Source organism: Ochotona curzoniae, unplaced genomic scaffold (genome assembly GCF_017591425.1).
Source record: "Ochotona curzoniae isolate NIBS_2020 unplaced genomic scaffold, NIBS_Ocur_1.0 scaffold_2453, whole genome shotgun sequence".
Taxonomy (NCBI): domain Eukaryota; kingdom Metazoa; phylum Chordata; class Mammalia; order Lagomorpha; family Ochotonidae; genus Ochotona; species Ochotona curzoniae.
In genome coordinates, this window is record NW_024467094.1 from 13,626,586 (window position 1) to 13,645,204 (window position 18,619).

The 18,619-nt window shown below is 58.1% G+C and overlaps 1 protein-coding gene across 1 annotated transcript in view; it reads left to right on the forward strand.

Annotated features, from left to right (window-relative positions):
- MYO18A (myosin XVIIIA) overlaps nucleotides 1–18,619 on the forward strand; it is a 95,919-nt gene that overhangs the window by 47,679 nt on the left and 29,621 nt on the right. Inside the window, exons 4-20 of the mRNA XM_041001754.1 lie at nucleotides 6,472–6,559; nucleotides 6,721–6,827; nucleotides 6,944–7,120; nucleotides 7,353–7,563; nucleotides 7,756–7,898; nucleotides 8,399–8,499; nucleotides 9,454–9,517; nucleotides 9,709–9,853; nucleotides 11,413–11,424; nucleotides 12,002–12,178; nucleotides 12,387–12,477; nucleotides 12,663–12,855; nucleotides 13,473–13,559; nucleotides 16,034–16,175; nucleotides 16,289–16,448; nucleotides 16,833–17,019; nucleotides 17,288–17,531. Coding sequence (XP_040857688.1) covers nucleotides 6,472–6,559; nucleotides 6,721–6,827; nucleotides 6,944–7,120; nucleotides 7,353–7,563; nucleotides 7,756–7,898; nucleotides 8,399–8,499; nucleotides 9,454–9,517; nucleotides 9,709–9,853; nucleotides 11,413–11,424; nucleotides 12,002–12,178; nucleotides 12,387–12,477; nucleotides 12,663–12,855; nucleotides 13,473–13,559; nucleotides 16,034–16,175; nucleotides 16,289–16,448; nucleotides 16,833–17,019; nucleotides 17,288–17,531 — 2,329 coding nt within the window. The remainder of the gene's footprint in view (nucleotides 1–6,471; nucleotides 6,560–6,720; nucleotides 6,828–6,943; nucleotides 7,121–7,352; nucleotides 7,564–7,755; nucleotides 7,899–8,398; nucleotides 8,500–9,453; nucleotides 9,518–9,708; nucleotides 9,854–11,412; nucleotides 11,425–12,001; nucleotides 12,179–12,386; nucleotides 12,478–12,662; nucleotides 12,856–13,472; nucleotides 13,560–16,033; nucleotides 16,176–16,288; nucleotides 16,449–16,832; nucleotides 17,020–17,287; nucleotides 17,532–18,619) is intronic.

Sequence of the window (18,619 nt, forward strand, 5' to 3'; positions counted from 1 at the left end):
CCCTCCGAGATAGACCTTGAATAAAGATGGACTTTTGAGACAAAGGAGGAGGTCTAATTCCTGGATGGATAGATGGGTCTGGAAGTGTGTAGTTACTACAAGGGGGTGGGTATGCCCAGGAACATGACCAGGTCACAAAACAGATTCATTCCTCTGTGCCCAGAGGGTCCCTGTCCCAGCTACCCCGGCACCAGCCACCACTTCTTAGATGGTTTCATTGGTCAGGCACCACAACCTCCTCCTGGTGTGTGGAGAGCCCTGCCGGGTCAGCCCGCAATAGCAGAGGAAGAGTCTGAGACAAGTGGGACTGGGTGTTTGAGCTATATAGGAATGATGTACAAAGCTCTTGAAGGAGTGTCTGCACATAGTAGGTGCAGGGCAAGTGCTGCTAGTTATTGGCACTGCCGTCATCCTCGGATGGGGGCATGGAAGGAGGAAAGGGAGGGGATTCAGCAGGGAGGGCCAGCAGTTGGCTCCATAGTGCCCTGGCATGCCTGTGAGAGCGCTTGGCCTAAGGGGTGGAGGAAGAGGCACTCTGAAGCCCGCCCTCCCTCCTACCCCCTCCAGCAGAGCCACCCTAAACACTATGTCTGGACTGAGGGCCAGGCCTCAGCTCCACCCTGAGATTGGGGCAGGCTCTCTGTGTGGCAGTCACATGTGGCACTCTGTGAGCAGCTCCCCACAGTCCCTGCAGGCATGAACATCAACCTCCACGCAGCCCAATGCCCAGGTGCGCCTGGACCAAGATCATGGTGAGGAGTGATCACTCTGTGAGTGGCAGGTCGCTGCCTGGCCAGTCACAACCTACACACCAGGCTGACCTAATGTCCCTCGGGCAACGTGGGGTTGGCTTTGCAAAAAACCCTGCCCTGCCGTTTGCCAGCCTGGTCTTCCCAGTGGCTGTCCCTGGGGACGGTCCCTGGCCAGCGTGTGAGGGAAGGTTTGGCAGCAAGTGGACTGGCTCCAACTGCAGGCCCACATAGGAAGAGCCCAGTCGAGCCAGGAGCCCCACTCAGGACAGAATAGAGCTCTGATCCCTCCAGGGAGTAACCATATGTGGGGTGCAGCTACCTCCTCTCCTGCCCATTGTGTCTGGACACCCTGGGAGCTTGGAGGGCTCTAAACACTGCAGAGGCTTGCGGGAGGAATGGAGGAATGCTGCAAAGAGCCTGGCTGGAGAAAGGCAGGTGCAGTGGGCGCTTCGCGGTGGCCAGCCCTGCTCTCTGCAGCTGCTGGGAGTGCGGGTGAAGGTGAACCGTGGCCAAAGGTCCAAGGAGCTGGAGCGTGTCTCGGGGATAGGAGGAGCTCCCTGACCACTGCTGTCTTCAGAATGGGCAGGCTCTGGGACTGATTGCCAGAACCAAGCGATGACAGGAAGAGCGAGGCCCATGCAGACAGACAGGCAGTCAGTTCAAGTCAGGCCTGGGCCTGATATTGTCTTTTCTTTGTGACCCGGGTTGTGTTTGGGCTGCAAAGGAGAAGGCAGTTTCTTGCCACCATAACGCAGTGCCAGCCAGTGACTGGGGTGCCTCAGGGGCCCTGGATGGTGTCTCACATTCCCATTTCACAGTCCCATGCTAAGCCTGGGGATAAACAGCAGGTGGCGCCTGTACCCAATGATAAACTCAAATATATTCTCTGGAATCGGGAAGAGGCTTCCTGGGGGTAGACTCAAAGCTGTGTGTTGTCTGGCAGGTGATAGAAGAGGCCCCATCTCCCTCCCTACTTCTCCTGTGTCTGGTGGGCAGGGGTGCAGGGGCTGGTGCTAACGTCTCCCCATGTCTTTGTGACCACAGCCCGAGGGCAGCTTCAAGGACGGCGGAGGCCCATCTAAGAGTCCTCAGCCCCCCATCAGCCCGGTACCCTCCACAACTCCCCAGAAAACTACGAGTCCCATGCCCACCCCTGCCATGAACGGCCTGGGGGCTGCCTCGGCAGAGGGCCCAGGCGAGGAGGCCCAGGGCCTGTCCCGGAAACGGGTGGCAAATGCAGTGAGGAAGGTGGTGAGCAAGGTGCTGCCAGGTGAGGAGCCCGGTAGTGCCAAGGAGCCTCCAGGCAGGGGGCTCAAGTCCCCTGAGCACCCGGCTCGAGGCAAGAAAGGGGAGAAGACAACCCCTGGTCCCAAGCCGCCACCACCTCCTCCTCCACCTCCTCCCCCTGTCCCGCCCAAGTCTGAAGCCAAGAAGGAGGCGGCCAAGGATGAGCTGTCAGTGGGCCTGCGGAGCCTGATGTCTCGGGGCAAAGGCAAGGAACAAAAACCCCGCAGCAAGCCATCTCCTGGGAAGGGTGAGAAGCCTTCCAGCCAGGAGCCACCGGCCTCCCCAGCCAAGCCAGGCTCCCCTGCCCCACCAGCAGACTTGGCTGACCCCAAGTCCAGCCTCCCCGAAGAGCCGAAGTCCAAGTCACCGACCCCTGGTGTCCGGCAGGAGGTACTCGAGTGTGTCACTAACCTCACACCTGCTTCACCACACCCGAGCAGATCCCGCCTGACTTAAGAGGCTGGCCCAAGGGCAGGTGGCAGTGGCCCCAGGCTGCATGGCTATCCTCATCAGGCCCCATGGTGGCCTGGGCACTGCTAACCAGCATGCTACTGGGTTGCGATGATACACTGAGCTTCAGGGATTTGGTCTCTGGCCACACAGTGCCAGCTGGAGGCCCGGGGTCCCAAGCTGAGGGTCAGGGCTTAAGCAGGTCTGGGCCGGGGCAGAATGACAATGTTGGCTCCCATTGCATGGCCTGGGTCTGCGTCTCCAGCAGGGTCTGCCTTCTTGCTCTTCTCGGAAGTCCTTGGAAGGGAGTGACCGTTGTACTGGATAGTCCCACTGGGTACATAGCAGCTCTCGGAACAAACATTTGCACGTCTTTTAAACAAAACCTGCATGAGAACAGAAGAAAAATAGCTTTTGTCACCCAAATAGTTCACAAAAATCCTCTGTTTGGGGGCCACTCTGGAGACTGTAAAGTTGTACCTGGGGGTAGTACTGGGTGTGAAGAGTCCCTGCGAAGATGAGAATCCCCTTGCCTAATGCTGCAAGCCCAGCTGTCCAGCAGTCAGCTCCTGAGTTCCCCAGCTTGTGGAATCAGTCTTGGGCATGGTTCCCTTAGGCACTACAGCACTTGGAAGCCATGTGCGGCTCCCCTCAGTCCTTCTGGCTCAGAGGGCACGAGGGAAATAGTCCCCTGGCAGTTGCCCGGGGCACCTTTTCCCCCTGGAGATGCTAGAGGTAGTGGGAATGTTGCCAGTTTGTCCTCTGGCTGGCCACCAGCCCCCTCTGTCTCCTTGTCCCTCTTTCTCTTGCTGCAATTGGGGAATGAGTCATGCCTCGAGCTGGAACCTAGCTACTGGTCACCTGAGTCCAAGGCGGGGACAAGAAAGGTTAAGTGGGATCACGGGCCCCTCAAGGCAGTCAGGACTCCCAGGTGTCCATCCCTTCTCCCTGTCTGCTGGTTTAGAAACCCCTGGTGCCGCCTGGCTTGGCTCCTCAGCACTGCTCTACTCCCGCATTGGGCCGCTGTATCCTCCTGGGCTGCTATCTCAGTGTGCTGAGCGTCCACTGTCCCCTGGGCTGGGGCTGATAACGGTTTGACCTTTAGGCGGAAGCTGCCCCAGAGGTCCTGCTGACCCCTGCCGAGGAGGCACACCAGCGGCTTGAGAGGATCTTCACAGCTTCTGTAATGCCACCTCTGTCGTTTGTGTGTGTGTGGTCCCTGGCCTTCTGTCTGGAGGCTGGTGATCGGGCTGTGTGTGTATAGGAGTGGCCAGCAGTGGGAGGGAGGTTTGCAGTGATCCATGGGCCCCCACTTGGGCTGTGTCGGCAGAGGGTCATCCCTCAGGAAGCCCCCAGTTCAATGCACAGGGGATGGCCTCTCTTCAGCCTCCTTGTCTGGCCTTGTCCTCATACCTCCAAGCCATGTCTTAGTGCCCGTGCCTCCTGGGTGGCAAGGCAGGAAGCTGATGATGTCCAAGTTCGATGCCCAGGCTCTCAAGGCCCAGGTGGGACCTGTTAACTCCTTGTCCATTTCTGACATCTGGATCCCCTTCTGCCTGGCAAAGGCCTTGGGCAGGTGGCAGGTGGCAGGTGGCTCCAGATTGGGCCCAGATGGGTGATATCCCTGAAGACTGTGGGGTCAGGATATCCTCCTCATACAGGGTGAGGTGGAGGTTTGAGGAAGGGGTCCTGCACTTGGGCTGATGGTGCCCTTGGGGTGTAAGAGGTGTGGGGGTGATATCTGAAAGGCTGCCGTGACACAGAGTGGCACCATTGGGCATCTGCTTGGTGGCCGGGGACAGCTCCATGCTGATGTTTGGTGACTGGGAGGGAGCTAAACTGGTAAGTGCCCTGGTGCTAAGGCAGAGGGTTCCCGAGGGACCAGGCTGCGGGTGTGGTAAGCTTGATAGGCAGATAGAAGAGAAGCCTGGTTGAGCATAGACAGAATGGCCTGCTCAGGAGAACCTGGCTCGACGCATAGGGCAGACTCCTGCCCTGGCTGGAGCGAATGCCTTCAGGACCGCATCTTGCATGAGGTCAGATGCGCACAAGGGCCTCTCCTTGATGTGATGCAGCCCTGCTGCCCAGGCCAGCTGCTAGTCCTGGCACCAAGCACCCTGGCCACGGAGAGCGCTGGCTCCTCGGCGGAGAGGGCTGTTTGGCTGAAGGGAACATGGTGGTCTGCTTGTCTTCACCCCTCTTCCTTCTCTCTTTCTCTCTCTGTCTTTTTGCTGCTGTTAGCTGGACTCTGAGGCTGCCCCTCCTGCCCACAGCCAGGTAGGGTGCTCCTGCCCCACCCCGGAGCCCTCTGCTTCTTCCAGTGACCACCCAGCACCCCCGGGCTGTACCTGGGCTGGCATCTGCGCCCGGGCCTCATGCTGGAGAGTAAGGCCTCCTTCCTCTTCAGGGACCCCCTGGGGAGGCCATATCTAAGCGTCACTGCTCCAGTGGCCCCTGTGTACCTGATTCTCAGCTACTGGAGCCCAGGAGGGTTCTGGTTGTTTCTTCTTTTGGGAAAACCCAGTAACCTGGATCCCTGCCTCCTCCCCAGCCCAGGCTTAAAGATGTTTTAGTCTCTGTCTCCACCTCCTGGCCAATGTGAGAAAACCATGTTCATTGTCAGTTGTGGGTCCTGGTCCTGGTATGTCATTATTATGCATCAGGTTGTACCTGATCCAAAGGTTATACGCGCCTTCAAAAAAGGGAAGTGTGGTTACAACTTTAAAATGAAGCTTCGTATCTGACTAGAAAATGCTCCCATCTAACGAACAGAATGTTGACAGCCCCCTAGTGACCGTGCAGTTGCACACTGATTTCCTGGCCTGTGGTGGCGGGAGGGTCCCCAGGTGCTGGTGTAGCTAAACCCCCATGTGGGCAGGGCAGCCCCAGCCCAACAGGTCAGGGTCCAACCTGGGATTGGGACCATGACCTCAGTTTCCTCCAACTCCAAGAAATGGGACAGCGAACACCCTTCCTGTTGTGTTTTCTTACCCCATCCCTCGGGTCACCATCACAAAACAGTGTCTAGGCCTTGACCTTGACCAAGGAGAGGATATCTGGGATGAGGGATTCTTGGGGTCTGAATGTACCTCCTAGCTGAGACCCTCCAAGAGTATGGGGGACTGCTCCTGGCCACCAGTTGAGCCGTTGGTTACTTTCTGCTCTTCTGTCCACACACCAACAAAAGGGGCTGATGGGCTGTGCATGGCAGACCACCTCCTGCTGTGCACCCCACATGAGCTGTGTCTCTCTCCAGCTCAGGTGTCCCACTTACAGGGGTACCCTGTCAGCCCCCCGGCCTGCCAGTGCCTGTGAATGCTCGTCTCTAGTCAGGGGCCACCTTCCAAGCCCATCCATGCAGCATCAGGTCCCTCTCTGCGTGAGACAACAGTGCCATCCTGCCCCCATCTTGGCTGTGCTGCCTCATGCCCTTGTGTTGCATTGCCATGTCTACTAGTTCTGTGTGACGGTCACCTCCTGGCCAGGGGAGGAGGATTTGGGAGCCCCATGTATGCTCCCGGGCAGGTGAAAGCCAGGGTTGAGGCCAGTGCTCAGGGCCGGCCTGTTGTTCTGTGTTACCAGGGAGTCACCTGCCCCTGGTGTCTAAGGAATGGCCCTTTCTTCACTTTGCTGACCGGGTCCTATTATTTGTAATAAGGGGGCAGACCCAGTCACTGGCGCTTGGGATCTGGACTGGGCTTGACAGGGAGGAAGGTGGTGGAAGCAGAGCCTTTTGGGGCCTTCTCCCTTCTGGGCTCCTGTTCCCTGTTTCGGGGTCCTGGTCCATAGGGCTCCTCAAGAACCACCATTGCCTCCTGGCTTCCCCGACACCTCTAATGTCCCCACATTCTGTGCGTGCCACAGAGCTGTCCCTTTTGCCTTCCCCTCTCTGCTGCTACCTTGATTGTCCCATCTTCCGCAGCAGGGTCTCACTCTGTGTGTCTGTGTGTGTGTGTCTGTGTGTGTGTCCCTCCACCGACAGGCAAAGACGGAAGAGCAGATTGCAGCTGAGGAGGCCTGGTGTGAGACAGAGAAGGTGTGGCTGGCCCATAAGGACGGCTTCTCCCTGGGTGAGTCTCCGGGCCAATGTCTACTTCCTGGGATTCCAGTCTCTGTGACTGTGGCCTTCTGGGTCAGGTCAGGGCTGGGGGATGGGGGGAGATGAGCAGGAAGAGACTTACGGTGTGGCCAAGAGGAGGCCTGCACCCAGCTGTGGGTCCCTGCTCTGCAGCCACTCAGCTCAAATCGGAGGAACTCAGCCTGCCCGAGGGGAAGGTGCGCGTGAAGCTAGACCATGACGGAACAGTCCTGGACGTGGACGAAGATGACATAGAGAAGGTTCGCAGGAGGCTGCTGGAGGGTGCTGGAGGTGGGCTGGACTGGGCTCTGCTGCCCCTGGCAGTGGAGATGAGGTTCTGCGCCGCTATCACCCACCCGCTGTTCCTGTCACACAGGCGAATGCTCCCTCCTGCGACCGGCTGGAGGACCTGGCCTCATTGGTGTACCTCAATGAGTCCAGCGTGCTGCACACCCTGCGGCAGCGCTATGGTGCCAGCCTGCAGCATACCTATGCCGGGCCCAGCCTGCTGGTCCTCAGCCCCCGCGGGGCCCCCGCTGTGTACTCCGAGAAGGTAGGGTCCCCACTCCTGCAGACCCCATCTACCCACCCTCCTTGGGTTCCACTGGGCTCCTGACTACTTTTGTGTTTGACCCTAGACAGAAGGTCACTTCTGGAGAGAGGGGATGGAAGGGCCTCCCCACTTTTGATGGAGCCCAGGAGTGGGCGAGTGCCTATGTTTGCAGGGTGGTCCTAGAGGGACTGCTTGAGAGCCTCCCTGTTCCATCTCCCTCCCCTGCACAAAGGTGATGCACATGTTCAAGGGGTGTCGGCGAGAGGACATGGCACCCCACATCTATGCCGTGGCCCAGACTGCATACAGGACAATGCTGATGAGCCGACAGGATCAGTCCATCATCCTGCTGGGCAGCAGTGGCAGTGGCAAGACCACCAACTGCCAGCACCTGGTGCAGTACCTGGCCACCATTGCGGGCAGCGGGAACAAGGTGTTTTCTGGTAAGGCAGGGACAACTGAGAAGACTGCATATGGGTGAGAAGGGAGTGGGGAGGCGGGACGCTCCTGGGCACCAGCTCCTTCTCTGCCTGGCCCCTCCGTCCCCCGGCCACCTGTCTCCGGGCAGACCTGGTCTGAGTTGCTCCCAGCTTTCCATCCCTGGGCTGCACTGACCCCCAGCCTGTGTCCTGCAGTGGAGAAGTGGCAGGCTCTGTTTACACTCCTGGAAGCCTTCGGGAACAGCCCCTCTGTCATGAACAGCAATGCCACGCGCTTCTCCCAGATCCTCTCCCTGGATTTTGACCAAGCTGGCCAGGTGGCCTCGGCCTCCATCCAGGTGAGGGGATGCCACCCAGGCTTCAGGCTGCCCTCCCCTGGGAGACAGGCTCTTTCCTGCTGTTCTGTCCCCAGCACCAGGCTTCCAAGCTAAGCCTTCACCACTCTGTGCTCCACACCTCCTGGAGGGACCCTGGCCTGGCTTGGGGCCCGCTGCTGGGGCCCCGGCAGTACCCACTTTCTGAGACCCATGCTCATAAAGACCCATGTCTCTTGGGGGCTGATACCCAGCAGAGGATTAGCTTGTCTGTGAAGTCAGGCCTAGGATAGAGTCCTGCACTCACAGGCTCCTATCTCCCAGGAAGGTTGTCCTCTGGGCACTGGGCAGGTCTTCCAGGGACTCCTTCATGAGCTGGGCTCTCGTTTTCCACCTAGCTCTGGCTCTTTGCCCTGTTTGGTATTGGGTGGGTGACTGGGCTCACCCTGGGAACAGGGTCAGCTGCTGGCTCCCAGCCCTCAGTGCCACCACCATCCTCTCTCACTCTTCTTCCTGTGCCACAGACGATGCTTCTGGAGAAGCTACGTGTGGCCCGACGCCCTGCCAGCGAGGCCACGTTCAATGTCTTCTACTACCTGCTGGCCTGTGCGGACAGCACGCTCAGGTAAGCTAGGGCAGAGGAAACACTGAGGAACCTGACCACACAATCGTGTCTTGGACTGCTTGTTTGCTGTGCGTCTGAGCTCTGCCCTGGGGATGATGAAGCAAAGGATTTGGAGCCCCTGCCCCAGAGCTTCCTGGCTCCAGGTTCCGGGGCCTCGCTGCTGTGTACGAGGAGCACAGGGACTCCCGGGCGCTCCCAAGGCACCAGTGGGATCATTGTGTTCCAAGGAGCTGGGTGTCAGAGGAGAGCCCTCAAGGGATGTGGCTGCTCCCCGACTTGCCCACATTCACACAGCCTCTGCAGTTCCACATCAGGGCCCAAAGCCCAGGGTTTCGTCTATCCTTCCTGCCCGCTGTGGGCTGCCCCCACCATACTGTCCTCTTTGGACCCAACATTTGTGTACCCTGGAAATGATAAAAGCTGATCAAGGCTGAGCAGCCCCAGGTGTTGCGTCTCCTGCTGTTGCAGCAACTGCCCCCACTTCAGGCAGGTGCCCTGCTCTAACCAGGGCTCTGCTCTCCCCAGGGCATCTCTGGAAACCTCTCCTTTTTTTTTTTTTTGTTATATTATTTTTTATTGATTACATTGCATTATGTGACACTGTCTCATAGGCTCTGGGATTCCCCCAAGTCCGCCCCATACCCTCCCCCGATGGTGGATTCCTCTACCTTGTTGCAGTATTACAGTTAAAGATCAGTTAAGATTCTTTCATTGCAAGCATAGAGTCCAGCATCTTATTGTCCAGATAAATTCAATGGTGGAAACCTCTCCTAAGGAGGCTGGCACTCTGACTGGGCAGCCAGGTCAGTTAGCAAAGGTGACAGCAGCTGGCCTGACAATCAGACGAGATGAGCCAGAGGTGTTCAGGGTCCAGAAGTTGAACCTCCCATTTCCAGCCTGGAGAACAGCTGGCCTACGTGCCAGCCTGTGCTGACGCTTCGTTTATACCCCTAGGACAGAGCTCCACCTGAACCACCTGGCAGAGAACAACGTGTTTGGAATTGTACCCCTGGCCAAGGTGAGACAACTGGGGAGACAGGCCTGGTCCCAGGCCTTGGGCACAAAAGACACCTCTGTTGTTCTGTGGTAGGCTGTGGATGGCTGCACCCAAGCCAGGCCTTCCCCAGGGTCCTGCAGCACGAGGGGAGGTCTACTGGGAGAGATAGCCCTTGTGAAGTGTGGAGCCCATGTCTCCAACTGTCTCTGCAGCCAGAGGAGAAGCAAAAGGCAGCACAGCAGTTCAGTAAGCTGCAGACAGCCATGAAGGTACTGGGCATCTCGGCTGACGAACAGAAGGCCTGCTGGCTCATCCTGGCTGCCATCTACCACCTGGGAGCTGCTGGCGCCACCAAAGGTCAGCTACCTGGCAGCCTGGCAGCCAGACGCCCCTCTTCTACTTGTGTTCCCATCTGATCCCACCTGCCACAGCCTCGGGGTTTCCTGGGTTGGAGGAAACGACTCTGCCCATAGTGGCCTTAGCTGGCAGGGACCGGTTGCCCTGGGAGGAGCAGAGAGGGTGGGGACCACCAAGGTGAGAGGAGGGAAGTGGGCTTCCTCGAGGCACCCCTGCAGTGTCCTGACTTCTCATTCCCTTCCTGACAGAGGAACTCGAGGAGCACACGGGTAACTGACCGTAGCCTGCCGGGGCTATAGGGACTGCCTGACCCTGTCTTGGTGCTTGCTTTGGCTCTCTTCGGATCGGGTGCTGGAGGCTTTTTCTGTCCTAGCAGAGGGAACTGATCTGGGGAGAAGCTCAGGTCTGAAGGTGCAAGGGGAGCCTGTGGTCCATGAGGCTTCTTTCAAGGGCCTGGCAGTAGCTGCTGCTTCTCCTACATGCTTTGCACCCGGGTCCTGGAGCCGGTCGGGGTACCCTCCATGGCGCCTAGCTGAGGTGGAGGTGCCTGTCTCCTGGGATTTTCTGAGGCCTGTTTGTCCCAGAGTCATCTTTCCTGTTCACTGGGATCCATTGCTGCTTGTCCTCTTGCATTCCGGGTTGAAGACCACTAGGGGGCAGCAGGCACCATGAAATAAATGAATGCTGCTGGGGCTTGGCTCGCACTTTGAATGGCAGGACCTTGGAAGAATCCTGTGGTCTCCCCACTCCCCCACCCTGTCCTGCTGTACCCATGCAGCTTGCACTAGCCTGCGGTGGTTTGAGCACTTCTCCACCCCTTTCTCCTGTTTAGGGAAAGGAGTGCTGGCCCTCCATGGCGCCCTGGGCTTTGGTTTTCTCTCTTTGGGCTGCAAAGGGGCTGGGCTGCTGAGTGGGAATCCTGGTGGTGGTGCGTGGAGGTTAGGATGCCAGCGGGTGGCATTCCTAGCAAGCAACCTTCCAAAAGAATCCCCAGGTTGTAGGGGAGGCAGGCAGGTGGCGTATGACCAAGTCCTGAGGGAGAGCCTTGGATGGACTCTGAGGAGATGACAACCGGGGTGTCCCCTCACCCTCCTCAGCTCTGAGCACAGGTGGACATGGGCCCTGCTGCTGAGCATGGTCACGGCCTCAGAGCTTCCTGTGTTTTCCAGAGAGAGACAGAGACAGAGACAGAGAATGAATATTACGGTGTCTTTGTGCCCTCTGCATGTGTCACTGCAGTAATATCCAGCCCTTTGAAACCTTATGCCTGTCCCTGTGTGAGTGTGTCTGTGTGGGGTTAGGTGTTTGTGTGTATGGGAACATTGAGGGGTCTGAGTGGTTAATGTGCACACTCGCGTGTATGGTTGTGTGTGTGTCTGTGTCTCTGGGTGCGTATCTTTCTATGCATCCCCAGGTCTGAATGTGGCCTCGTTTTCCTGCCCGCTAATCCTCACAAGCCCCAGCCTCCTCCTGTCCTCCCCTGGGCCGTGACCCGTTAGGTCCGTTTGCTAACACACTGTTTTCCTTTGCATGCTGCATGCTGGTCCTTTGCCTTACAGAAGCCACTGAAGGTAAACCATTGTTTCTTGTTAGCTTTCCCTAATTCCTGTGATTAGATACTGGTTGGCTGCTTCACATAGCTCTGTGTGGGCTGCACCCTATGCCCTGTGGCTTTTTTGCCTCCCCACTGTTGGGCCTACGTGGGTGTTTGTGGTCTGCCCTAGCAGTAAGAGGAGAATAAGAGGGGGGGTTCTCACATGTCCCAGAAAGGGAAGGGAGGTGCTGGAATGATACCTCCACACCCCAGGCAGCCGCATCTGGGTGTTTGTGCTGCCTCAGCCTGACTTTGTCCTTCCCCTCCCTAGTTGAACGCCCTGGAGAAGGGATTCTTGCAGCTGAGTGCCCTCCGGTGGCAGCATGTGGAATTACTGCTTTCCTCTCCCACTCTGCCTAGGGATCCAGGAAATGCTCGCTGATGGTGGCTGGCTGTCCCTGTCAGCTCCAAGTCCCCAGGGCTGATTTTTCCCTCCAGGAGATGCCCGATGCCCGGTCCTGTGGGAATGAGGGAGCACAAGGGCTTGGTGGCCATCAGGGTCCCTAAGGAGAAAGACCCAGGATGCCAGATCCTTTTTTCCCCCCAACCCACAGCCGGACGCAAACAGTTTGCCCGCCACGAGTGGGCCCAGAAGGCCGCATACCTGCTGGGCTGCGGCCTGGAGGAGCTGTCCTCAGCCATCTTCAAGCACCAGCACAAGGGCAGCAGCCTGCAGCGCTCCACCTCCTTCCGCCAGGGCCCAGAGGAGAGCAGCCTGGGAGATGGCACTGGTACCCTGAACCCCTTGCGGGTAGACATGATTGGCAGGCTCCCTGCTCCCCTTGGGCTCACTACCATCCCTTGGAGGTTGGGAAACTGCAGGAGATAATGGGAGTTGCTTCTGCCCATGGGAGAGGGCAGAGCCCAACTTAGGACCCTGGGTAGGAAGGGGAGCATTCCAGGGCACAGGGTGCTAGAACCAGTCCCCTTCCCCCACAGGCTCCAAGCTGAGTGCACTGGAGTGCTTGGAGGGCATGGCGTCCGGCCTCTACAGCGAGCTCTTCACCCTCCTCGTCTCCCTGGTGAACAGGTGTGTGCCAGACAGGGCCCCAGCAGAGGAGGGGTCCGGCCAGCTGCATCCTGCATGCAGCATCGGACTCACTTGTCCTCGTGGTCAGGCGCCCGCACGGGCTGGGGATTTGGCTCGGGGTGTTTTAGGGTTGCCTGGGTGGTGGTGACCACTGGCCAGCTGTGACCCCAGCTGTCTCCACAAAGGGCCCTCAAGTCCAGCCAGCACTCGCTGTGCTCTGTGATGATCGTGGACACACCAGGATTCCAGAACCCCGAGCAGGGGGGCTCAGCCCGGGGGGCCTGCTTTGAGGAACTGTGTCACAACTACGCCCAGGACCGGCTACATGGGCTCTTCCACGAGCGCACCTTCGTTCAGGAGCTGGAGAGATATAAAGAGGTAGCCCTTGTCCCAGACCCCGCAGGGAGCCCCCCCCCATCTCACTGCTGCTCACTGCCCACTCCCCTGAGCCCTCTTCTACCCCAGCCCGTGATCTCTGGGTGCACGTCCCCATCCCCCCCGCCTTGGGCCTGGCCTCTGACCTTTATGGGATGTTTACTCTCAGGGAAGCTGGGCATGCATTTGGAGTCCCCTCTCTCAAGGCACCCCTGGGCTCTGTATGGCCAGTACGCAGCTGCTGCCTGATGTGTGCCACAGCCTGTGTTCACCGCTCCCTCCCTCCCTCTCTTCCCTTCCATCAGAGGGTGTCCCCAGCAGGAGGAGGAGCTAGGAATGCTGCCTGCCCAGCGAGGGCATTGGAGAGGAGCCAGCCCACTGTTGTTACATGTTCTCCAGTAACTGTGACACTGGGCATAGGCTGGTTGCACTACCAACCGTCTGATGCAAGTGACAAGACCATAGGGTGGGCACTGGATCTGAGACAAGCTGCCTGAAGGCAGCATGCAGCGTGTATTTGAGGTGCTAGAGCACCTTGCCAGGCTCCTCGGGCCTGCTCACTGGGTGCACCCCTGCCCTAGACCCATGCTCAGCACTGATCTGCCTGTCTCTCTCCCTAGGAGAACATCGAGGTGGCGTTTGATGACCCGGAGCCGACCACGGATGACGCGGTGGCTGTTGTGGACCAGGCCTCCCATCAGTCCCTGGTAGGCACGTCAATGGACCCAGCTCCCCTTATCTCTCATTCCTGCCACCCTGCCCCTAAGAGGGCCTCTCCCTGCCTAAGCCATTATCAGAGATGAGGGAGGGCCCGGTGGCCAGCAGGGCCTGGTGACACTCCTGTCTGTCTGGGAAAGTGCCACGGAAGCCCTGCCCACAGTGTTACAGCTGAGCAGGAAGGCGTGCCTCCTTTCTTACCCCTGTTCTGGACCTGTCTGAGACCTCGGGGTTCTGCTGTCAGTGAGGAGGGCCTGAGTCCTGAGGACATAGCTATCCCCTCCTCCCAGTCCCATGAGGGGCAGGGATACAGCGAGGGGAGGTGGGCAGGGAGGCAGCGTCTCACTCTGTGGGATGTGCCAAATTGTCATGCAGCCTGGGGCGGGAGGGGCATAGATGCAAACCCATACCTTTCAACTTGGGGTGTCAGCTTTGTCACCCTGGGTATGAGTGTCCTGAGCATCTTGGTACCCTGGGGGCCTGGCCACCTTGGGGAAAACATACAGGCACTGCCTGGGAGAACTGGGTGCTCTCCTCCTCTGCTTTGATGCCTGCTTCCCTGCTGCTCATCCTCACATGGAAACTCGCTTGGCCAACACTGAATGGCAGGGCTCTGAGGACAGCAAGAGTCCCCTGGCGACAAAGGCTTAATGTGCCTAAGTGGCATGTCTCCCCAGAGAGGCTGGGCTTGCTTTCTCTGACACCTGATTACCTATGGTGGCCTCCCTCAAGACAGGGGATGTCAGTACACAGGACTCCGGGCAGCAGTGGGCTGGATGGTGTGTTTGCATGAGGCTTGGTCACTCCCTCTCTATATGGGTGTCCCTTGTTTGTGAGCCTTGGGTTCAGGCAGCTGCACCTCTGAAGAAGGGACCTCCGTGAGCCTGCCTGCCGAGTCCCCTCTGCCAGCTTTGCCACTCAGTCCTGCCCTCAGCTGTCCGTGGTTACCATGCTGATCCCCTGGGAGAGCTGACACAGGCAGCTGGGGTCATAGAAAAGCATACTTACACTATAAAAGCCAAGTCAAAAGAGGGCAGGCATGGGGCAGTGGGTTAAGCAACAACCTGTGGCACCGGCATCCCACACGGGCACCAGTTCATGTCCCAGCTGCTTCATTTCTGATCCATCTCCATGTTAATGGCCTGGGAAAATCAGCAAAGGATGTCACAAGTCCTTGGGACACTACACCCACATGGAAGACCTGGAGGAAGCTCCTGGCTTGGGCCCCTCCCCTAGCTGGCTATCAGGAGAGTGAACCAGTGGATGGAAGATCTATCTTCACCCACTCCCTGTAACTCTACCTTTCAAATAAATAAGTAGCATCTTAAAAAGAAAAAAAGACTGGGATGGGGGCAGTTCCATCCTTGCTGCCGAGGCGCCATGGGAGTCCCACAGCATGGGCGCCTTCAGGCCAGGCATAGCCACAGGCCTGGTGTGCTTGGCCTGCACAGAGTATTGGAAACCAGAATCCAAGATGTCCGCCTTCTCTTGAAAACTCAGGACCTGGGAGCAGGGACAGTGCTCTTCAAGGACAACACTGGTGGCTACCGAGTGGTATTTGTTCCTTTGGGGAAGGACACTCATTCTCCAGGTGCCTGAACTCTGCCCATTTTGGCTTCCACCACCTGTGAAACTACCCATCTTATGCTTTTGGTCCCTGAGCTCGTGTCTTGCAAGGGTCTTACCTGCAGTGACCTGGGGCCTCCTGGGCTGCCCCCTCACAGGGAATCCTGTTAGTCCCACAGACATTGACACTCCCTGGGAACTTCCATGATGCCACGTTCCTGCTCAGGGCCTTGCAGAGTTTGTCCCTTTTTTCCTTAGAATTTTTTGTTTGTTTGTTTGTTTAAAATAAAATAAATGGACAGAGAGGGAGAAAGACAGAGAGATCTTCCATCTGTTGGTTCATTCCTCAAATGCCCGCAACTATTCTCGGGGCCAGGAGCCTGGGACTCTCTCTGGGTCTCCCACATATAGATGGCAGGGACCTAAGCCCTTGAGCCACCACCTGCTGCCTCCCAGGAAATACATCCAAAGGAAGCTGGATCAGACATGGAGCTGAAACTGCCTCAGGCTCTCCGACAGGGGACGTAGGCTTGCCAAGTATCAGCAGGATCTGCCCTGTGCCACTGCCTCTGCCGGGGGTGGGTGCGGGGTGGAGCAGGCAGTATGGGGCACATCTGAGCCCCTGGTGACCTCTGATGGCATGAGGATGGAGAGGCCCAAGATGTGGATTTGGGTGTCAGCAGCCTAAGTCATCACAGGAAGCCTGTGTTGCTGTGAGTCTCACTCTCACCTCAAGTCTCTTTCCATTCACTGCCACCTCCCTGCTCCAGGGTGTCAGCAGTGAATGAGTGGCCAGGGTGGGTGTGTGTGTGTGGCATGTTGATGGCACCTGGGACCTCATCTGGCTGCTTTCCTGTGGCTCCATGTGATAAGCTGGGATTTCCTGCCTTCTCTGCAGGTACGCTCACTGGCTCGCACGGACGAGGCCAGGGGCCTGCTATGGCTGCTGGAAGAGGAGGCGCTGGTGCCAGGGGCCAAGGAAGACACCCTCCTGGAGCGCCTCTTCTCCTATTATGGCCCCCAGGAAGGCGACAAGAAAGGTGGGAGGCATGCGTGGAGAGGGGGGGGTCCTGTCAGGGTCTGAGGGATGCCACTGGGGACATCCTGTGCCCTGACAATCAATCAATCAATATCTTGCTTCTCCCATCCTCAGGCCAAAGTCCCCTTCTGCGCAGCAACAAACCACACCATTTCCTCCTGGGCCACGGCCGTGGCACAAACTGGGTGGAGTACAATGTGGCTGGCTGGCTGGGCTACACCAAGCAGAACCCAGCCACCCAGAATGCCCCCCGGCTCCTGCAGGACTCCCAAAAGTGAGAGCCCCACTCCCCTCACAACCACCTTCAGGGTTCCCTGTCCTGAAAAGTTGTCTCCAAGTCCCCTCCTGCAAGAGAAACAGCTAGAGGGAAGAGAGAGACCCAAGGCCAGAAGGCCTTGGGGGGTGCATGGGTGGCTCATAGAGTAGAAATGGGGGACAGACGTGGCTGGAGGGGCCTGGAGTTTTTCCTTTAATTAGTGCCCCACATTCTGCAAGCAAGGCAGCAGCAGTCTTTGAGGCCCCTCAGTGACATAAACCGTCATTCATTCGTTTATTCGGTTGATGACTGAGACTTCAGGGAGTTTGGCAGACAACACTGAGCAAAGCAAAAGCCCTTTTTCTCTGCTCCCTTCCCTACACATCCTCCCTGCCCTGACAGGAAGCTCATCAGCAGCCTGTTCCTGGGCCGGGCGGGCGGCGCCAGCGTGCTGTCAGGTTCCATCGCGGGGCTGGAGGGCGGCTCACAGCTGGCACTGCGCCGGGCCACCAGTGTGCGCAAGACCTTCACCACAGGCATGGCCGCAATCAAAAAGAAATCCCTGTGCATTCAGATCAAGCTGCAGGTGGTGAGTGAACCAGCACCGGTCCCTGTTGTCCCCACAGGGCAGCACAGGCAAATAAGTTCACGGGCTGGGTGGCACAGACATACTCAGCTCATCCATGCCCGCCCTGACTCCATGCTGCAGCCTGGGAACAGCCAGCCAGACCTGGCAGGGGCAGAGGTTTCCAGGCTCATGCGTCCTGGCCAGTGGTGGAGACACCTGCTGTCCTGTGAGGAGGGGAGATGCTTCAGCCTGCACAGCCCACTGACGACAGGTCCCTCCCCCTCGGCAGGACGCCCTCATTGATACCATCAAGAAGTCCAAGATGCATTTTGTGCATTGCTTCCTGCCTGTGGCTGAGGGCTGGGCCGGGGAGCCCCGGTCAGCCTCATCCCGCCGGGTCAGCAGCAGCAGTGAGCTGGATCTGCCGCCGGGAGACCCCTGTGAGGCTGGGCCCCTGCAGCTTGACGTGCCCCTGCTGCGGGCCCAGCTCCGTGGCTCCCGTCTCCTAGACGCCATGCGCATGTACCGCCAAGGTGAGGCTGCCTTCTCTCTGAACCTGGCTGCTTGTCCCAGAGGGCACCGTGGGGTTGCTGGAGTGATGCTTGGTCCTCTTCCTCTTGCTCCCGTCTTTTCCCCGGCCTCCACCACAACTGCCAGCCCAAAGCCCGTCCTTTTCTCTGTTGCTTTCCACGCTGTGGCCACTTTCTAACCAACCCCGCAATACCTCACCACACATCGTCTGACCTCAGCTCTGCCCCAAGCAGCAGCAGACCCCAGAGCTACCTGCCCAGTGAACATGAGGTGCTAAATTTCTCCCAAGTGCTTAAGCTCCCCAAGAAAGGTTACACAGACTTATCTCTTGTGGACCCTTCTGTGGGAGGGAGCCCGGAGGAGGACATGAAGGTCATTACGCACGATTGATTCTAAACTTTCCCTGTCCATAACTCATTCCACACTCATCATCTCCTGTGCCAGGCCCCCATTATCCTGCCCTGATGAGGGGACCAAGGCTCCAACACATTAAGGCATTAACCTGAGGTCGCACAACTCACACATAGATAGCATTGTTGGATTCGGCTCAGGCAGGCAGGCCTGTCCTGTGAGGGTTTGTTTGCCCTGGGACTGAGTTCCTGGGCACTTGCGGTTTTGTCCTCAGTTGAGAAGCAAGCAGGCACCCACCCACCCCCAGCCAGATCCCCCAGAGTCAGCCTAAGCCAGGAAACGGGTTCCCTGTCCTGCTCTAAGTAAACCATCGATCTGTCCCTACGTTGGGATATGGAGTTGGTGTTTATTATTTCAAAACCAGACTGTTACCACTCTGAACCAAAATCAATGTGCTTTACTCAAACAAGCAGATCGATGAGGCTGCCGGTGGCCGCCCCTCCCCCCGCACCCAGCCACCATCGATAGCGCTGATGATTAATTAAGATGCCAGGCGTCCGGACCTGCTATCCTGGCCCATCAATTTAATTGCAATTCAGATACAATCAATAGCTCACTTTGTCTTGGCCTTTCAGCAGCCCCCGCCTCCCGTCTCAATTATCAGGCACATGCATCAGCCTCATCTTCCACTTGGAGGCTTTCCCAGAGCCAGGAGGCCCCACATCTGGGAGCCAGCCCC